Below are 6,606 nucleotides of genomic sequence, written 5' to 3'. Positions count from 1 at the left end.
CTTGAGTGCCAACCCCCGTATATTTGAAGGATGTGCTCCTGAACATTTTCTAGCAGGTTCTGAATATTTATCCAAAGACCATTCGCCCGATAGTTATTCACATGATCAAACTTCCTCAGGTGATCTTTTTGAGAGATTCCCAGCCGATCAGTGATCGTTGGAGTGATCCAGGGATCCGTCCAGAAATTTAGGTTAGAATTTTCTCCACGCCACTATATAATCTCTTTTCTGATTTGCCCGTAGATTTTCCTGCATGAAACCCAAACAGAAGAGTTCACCACATACCTTTTTGGCTGACCCGAGGGGGCAAGAAGACGGGTCCAGAGGCCGTCAATGATCGTTTTGAGGCATTGAGTGGCCACCGGTATTAAAAAAGTGTAAAGTTCAGTGGCAATACTGTTAAGAATTGAAATTTAGTAGCCACAATGTTAAAATGGATAAAGTTCAATAGCCATGGATGTAATTTACCACAATAATAATAGTCATAGATAGTTCAAAATTTCCCCTTATAAATGAAATCCTTCCTTAGCTTCTTAACCAAAAGGAAATATTGTCATTGAAACTTCAATTTTTGAGTAGTAATAACAACTATGGCTTCTGCTGCTTGTTGTTCTCTGATATTTAACAAAAATTTGAATTTCCAGAAAATAGAAAAAATCAATACTACATTTTCATCATCATCATTCTCGAAAATTCAGTGTAATAAGATGAAGAAATTGAGTTGCAGAGCAGGAACAGCAATGGAGGAAATGCAATTTGTAAAATCAAAATCAAATGATTTTAGAGTTGGAAGATTGGTGGAAGATGGTCTTGTTTATTGTCAAAATCTTACTATTAAATCTTTTGAAATTGGCTTTGACAGAAAAGCTACCATTGCTGCTTTGATGAGTTATTTACAGGTCCATTTCATTTACTTTATTTATTTATTTTAAATTCTATATATATAGTGATGGATTCAGGATTTAGTAAGAGACGTGCTTATCATAATTTATGGGTGTATTAATATTCTTTTTAGTGTTTTTACGTAAACAAAAAAATTATTGTAGCCTGTTGGTTGAGAGCTTACCTATAACCCTAGAGGTCATGGGTTCGATCACATGGGTGGGGTGGGTTAAGGGTTTTTCTTTCTCTTTAATGTAATCTTCCTTTGTTTAATGTAAGTGCATTGCGCACAACTTTTTTTTTTTTAAAAACGTAAAAAAGATTATTGCTCTGGTCACCATTTCCATAAAATTTTCAATGTTTTTCAGCAATCAACGGGTGCTCGAGCCCCTAAACCTGCTAGTTTGTCCCTGTACATATCTAAATGTGGAAAAGAAAAGGCATGTTATACTCAGAGGAAGATCTAATAGCAGTGTTTAAGAATAAGGCAGCCAGGATCGCCTATGCGTTTAAAATCGAAAGTTGGTTCCGGTTTTTTCCGTCTAGCTCCCTAGATTTTTTTGCCGCCTAGACGGCGATAAAAACATAATATGTTTTGTCTTTCATTATTACGTTGATTACTTTATTACAATTCGTTTTTAACATAATCACGTGGTTTTTGATAATTTTTGTTTATTATTTTCGGATATTTTTATTTAATTTCATTCTATATTAGTTGACATGATATGATTTTAAGACTTTAAGGACAATATTTCATAGTTTTCGGCTAATTATATTACTTATGGATATTATTTTTTACTTGTTTCAATGATATTTTTGTTCAAATGTGTTTTTACACGCTTTTAAGAATATAAATAAAATATATATATTTTATATTATTATTTAGATAATATAACACATATTCGTCCAACTAGCGTCTATCCTTTTTTTACAACCTTATCTAAGGACACGAATGTCCGTGTAATTTTTTGTAATTATATTAGTAACAATGTAAACATTCTAGATATTTTTTTTTAGCAAAAACATAAAAGATACTTTGATAAAAAAAAAATTGTGCGATTAATTTATTCGTCAGACTTTGTTTTAGGATTTTAACAAAAAAAAAATAATAACTTTTTTTAGTATTAGTAACATGCTAAATATTATAAACATGATTACTGTTTAAAAAATCTGATATGACAGTTAAATAGTATTTTTAAATTTTCAATAACATCTCGATAAAATTAATTTTGATTAGAAACGTTAACGATGATTATTAATTAATTAGATTTTTATTTTTATGTATGAAGGATAGTGCAATAAACCATGGAAGAATAACAGGAATAATGGCAGATGGTCATATTTTGGGTGTAACACGAGAAATGTCCAAAAAAGACTTGATTTGGGTCCTCTCTTCTTTGCAAATTGTCGTGGATCGATACCCTTCTTGGTAATTTATTCTTTTTACAGTTAAAATTGTTTTACAATTTTTTATAAAAGATAAATTAAATAATATATATATATATATATATATATATATATATTAACTATTGAAAATATAAATTTTGAAAATAAATGAAATGAATTATTTTTGTAATCAAATTTTATGTTTAAAATTAGTTTTTTTTATCAAATGTTTAATGTGATTAAAAATAAATTATCGGAGACGAATAAAATTTGAGAATAGGTTTTTCTTTTATGATAAAATGTAACAATTTAATAAACAAAACATATTATTTATTATTGCTATTTATTTTTGTTTATATAGGCTTGATGTTGTTGAAGTAGAGACATGGATGTATCCATTAGGTAAAAATGGACTAGGCCATGATTGGGTTATTCGTGATAGGAACACCGGTGATGTTTTAGCTCAAGCAACCAGGTATATTTCATTTTATTTTCAGTGGTTCGGATTTAAGTAGATCTGCGAATGATAACTTCATAAGGAAAATTTCTAACTGGACCAATACTGATTCAAGTTCACAGTAGAATTTTTCTTTATCAAGTTATATGTTAATTCCGATTCTATTGTAATATAATAAAATTTCTCTTTAATTTCTAAAAAAGTCAAATTAAGTCTAAGAAATTAAAAGGATAGTGTGCAAATAATATGTTGACGTGTCATGTTTTTTATTAACGGTTCCGCTTATATTCGGACCACAGTAAAATTATTTCTAATTTAGAAAAAAGTCAATTTAAGTCGACCCTTTAATAGGTATTGAACGGTTACTTAAACGAATAAATGGTCAAATTCGCCCTTCAACTTGGTATGAAGGGTTAATTTAGCCGAAATCAATCTTTCAGTATCAACTTAGTCCTTAAATTTTGTGATAAGGGTCAAATTAACCCATGATCAAATCAGCCCGAAAAGTAGAATATATTTTTGATACTTGAACTTTATCATGTTTATATTTTGATACCTGAAATCTATTTTTATACATAAAAACTATTATATTTTGCGCAGCCACATAATACTTTAGCATCAGTGCATTTCTTTATGCACCAATGCAGAATATCGATGCAATAATACTAGTTTGAGGGATTTAGTGAGTTTTTTTGTCTCTATTCCGAGGGTGTCAGAATTAATTGTTCGTGACCAATAATTCGATGGATTTTTAGAGATTTCTTTTATTAGTATAGCTTCAACACATTTTAAGTATAAAAATAGATTTCAAGTATCAAAATGTAAACATTATAAAGTTTAGATATCAAAAATATATTACACTTTTAGTGCTGGTTTGACTATGGATTTATTTGACCCTTAATACAAACTTTAAGAACTGAATTGATAACCAAAGATTAATTTTGGATAGATTGGCCTGACATGCCAAGTTTACAGGCCAATTTGACCTTTTGTTCTTACTTAGACCTTTTGACTGTTAAAACCGGCCACCAGCCTTTATAATTTTTATTTTATTTTATTAAATAATATAAAATATAATTTAATTAATCGGTGGGTCTCATATAGTTGAATAGTTGTAAAGTTTAACTAGTGGAATAGATAGCTTAATGAAATCAAGTTGCGGATAAGCTAGCTGATGTTGGTAGAGTTAGTTCGAAATTTTGTTGGTGGGATGGAATTCCGGATTTTTGTTCGCGAAGATAATGCTTTAGGTAGAGATTCTTTCCGTTTTGTTTAGTTGTTGTTTCCTGGATGCTCTGTTGTTAATTTTTTGCTTTCGCTTTTAATAATATTGGGTATTATCCAGCCTTTATTCAAAAAAAAAATAAATAAGTTTTTTTAAGTATCTCACAATGAGATGTGTCTCTGATGTGACGTATGTATTGGTGGTTATAGGTATGAATGGAGATGCTTTGAAATTTCTTTTGGGACAAAATATATTGTCTCCATTCTCCTATCTTCTTATCCCTCTTTCATTCAATTTATGACATGCGTTATACTTATCATACTTTAATCATAGTGCAATTTGATTAAATTTTTTTATATATATTTCCAGTCAATTCGTGTTGATGAACAAAAAGACGAGAAAATTATCAAAGTTCAGCGACAAAGTCAGAGAAGAGTTGGCTCCTCATATGATGGAATATAGTACACTTATTCTTAATAATATTATCCAAAAGCCGTCACAACTTAATATTAATACAGCAGATTTTTCTTGTACAGAATTGAAAGTAAGTTTCGTTAACTTTTTCTTCACATAATTGATGCAATATAATTTCTAGATAATAATCAGGAACATTTAAAGATATAAAGTGGCAGTGGGAGGGGTGCACGGGCTCCGTTGCAACCCCGACTACATGAATTTATCTTCAAAGAGGTGGTTTTATAGACGTCTTTTTGTCTCTGAGAATGTTGTAATAATTGCACCCCCGGACTCTCTATTTTGAGCTCCACTGTTGAAAATATATATGACAGTTCCTTAAATTGATAGATAATGTTCAAAAAATAGTCATTATTTTTATTACTATTATTATCTCTAACACTATTTTTCTAAAAATAATAAGTAATTAGTATTTCTATTTTTCGCAAGTATAGCCGGGATGGAATGACCTTGATGCTAATCAACATGTCAACAACGTCAAATACATTAATTGGATTCTTGAGGTAAACCTACCATCACGGCATAGCTGGATGAATATTTTATACTATTTTTTATCATGCAATTATATCTTTATGGGATAAGGTATACGAATATTTTTATCGTTTTCCTCCAAAAGAAAGTTTATCCTTAACATCACAACGATACAATTAAAGATAGTGTTGGCAATAAGGCAAATGTAGAAATTAATATTAATGAAGCTCTCTCCTCACTCGTGAATCCGATATCTCCTCTCATCATGCATGTATCACTCACCAGTAACGCGCCAAAGACATATGTACATTTTTTAGAATACAATGTTTTTAAGCTCAGATTTATGTTTTTTTATTTTTCTTTCGTGAAGCACATGCAAAACACGTGATAAGAATTCAAATAAGATATATTCGACCTGCACAATGACTACGTATGTACATATGTCTTTGACTAGCTACTCAGTTAGAAATTAATATAAAAACTATTATTGGGTATTAACTAGACGTTTAAACTTTTGCTTCAAATGGTGCATTGACATGATATTATAGCGTTCCCAAACCAAGTGGTTGAGGATTCGAATCCGCACACTCATTAACTAATGAAATTTAAAAAATGTGGTAACATGTGCTTGGATATTAATATAAAAAGAATTATTAGACCTTAACTATCAGTTTAAATTCTTGACAACTGATGAGTGATGCCAATGTTGTTTACGACGTTATGAGTACCATTATTTTGAGAGAAAAGTATAAAAATAAATAACGTGATTTGATCAATTTTCAAAGACAGTCCATGTAGTTTAAAAGTTTGCAAACAGAGGTTTTGTGTTTTATGAAATTTGTAGTTAAAGTATTTGTAAGTCAATTTTTCAATCAAACAATACTTGAGGTTTAGTTAATTTGCAAAATTAAAGCTTATGTTTTGGATAATTTGCAAAGTTATTCTTTTTAATTGCTCCATATTGTTCCCTTTTGGGGTAAATAGTCATGATAACAATTTTTTACGAAATGAATGAGTTTGTAAACTGCACAAAACCTCTGTTTGCCAACTTTTAAACCACGAGAACTATTTTTGCAAATCGTCCAAACTACAGAATTTATTTTTGTACTTTTCTCGTACTTTTGACTTACAATGAGATGATGATCTTTTTTTAATTTATCTTTTGATTCATTTCAGAGTGTTCCTCAACCATTGATGAAGCATCACAAGCTCTACGCAATGAACTTGAAGTTTCGGAAGGAATGCAACATGGATAGTGTATTGCAATCTCTATCAAAAATCATTACAAGTAATAAGAATGAAGTAGAGTTGGAGCATTTGCTTCTTCTTGAAAATGGACATCAAATAGTTAGAGGAAGCACGTTATGGAAACCAATAAATGATCTTAATTAAATGTTGATTTTAAGAGTATGCACAGCAAATTTCATCGTTATGAAATAATTGTATTGGTGACCTATTTCATCGTTTCTAACAAATAATGTTATTAAAAAATGCAATATTAATAATATTACTGTTTGTAAATTCCTTCTTGAGAAATTAGTTCAATTCTCAATCATTTTTTGTTAAAAGAACTTCATAAACACGAAGAAATGGAAAGAAGTTGAGAGAGAAGAATAATGTGTCCTGTTAATTTTTTATTAATTACAATTTGTAGGTAGTTACACTTTATATAACTCTTAGCTAACCAGTTACATAATGCCACATGGCATCT

At 29.8% G+C, this 6,606-nt stretch overlaps 1 protein-coding gene across 1 annotated transcript; it reads left to right on the top strand.

Annotated features, from left to right (window-relative positions):
• The first annotated feature begins 590 nt into the window (after positions 1 to 590).
• Positions 591 to 6,287, top strand: LOC136217284 (palmitoyl-acyl carrier protein thioesterase, chloroplastic-like). Its single transcript, XM_066003888.1, has 6 exons — positions 591 to 899; positions 2,172 to 2,311; positions 2,630 to 2,743; positions 4,320 to 4,494; positions 4,859 to 4,927; positions 6,072 to 6,287. The coding sequence occupies exons 1-6, from the start codon at positions 591 to 593 to the stop codon at positions 6,285 to 6,287; spliced, it is 1,023 nt and encodes a 340-aa protein (XP_065859960.1).
• The last annotated feature ends 319 nt before the right edge of the window (positions 6,288 to 6,606 follow it).

Source organism: Euphorbia lathyris, chromosome 2 (genome assembly GCF_963576675.1).
Source record: "Euphorbia lathyris chromosome 2, ddEupLath1.1, whole genome shotgun sequence".
Classification (NCBI taxonomy): Eukaryota; Viridiplantae; Streptophyta; class Magnoliopsida; order Malpighiales; family Euphorbiaceae; genus Euphorbia; species Euphorbia lathyris.
This window is presented reverse-complemented; position numbering and strand designations above follow the sequence as displayed.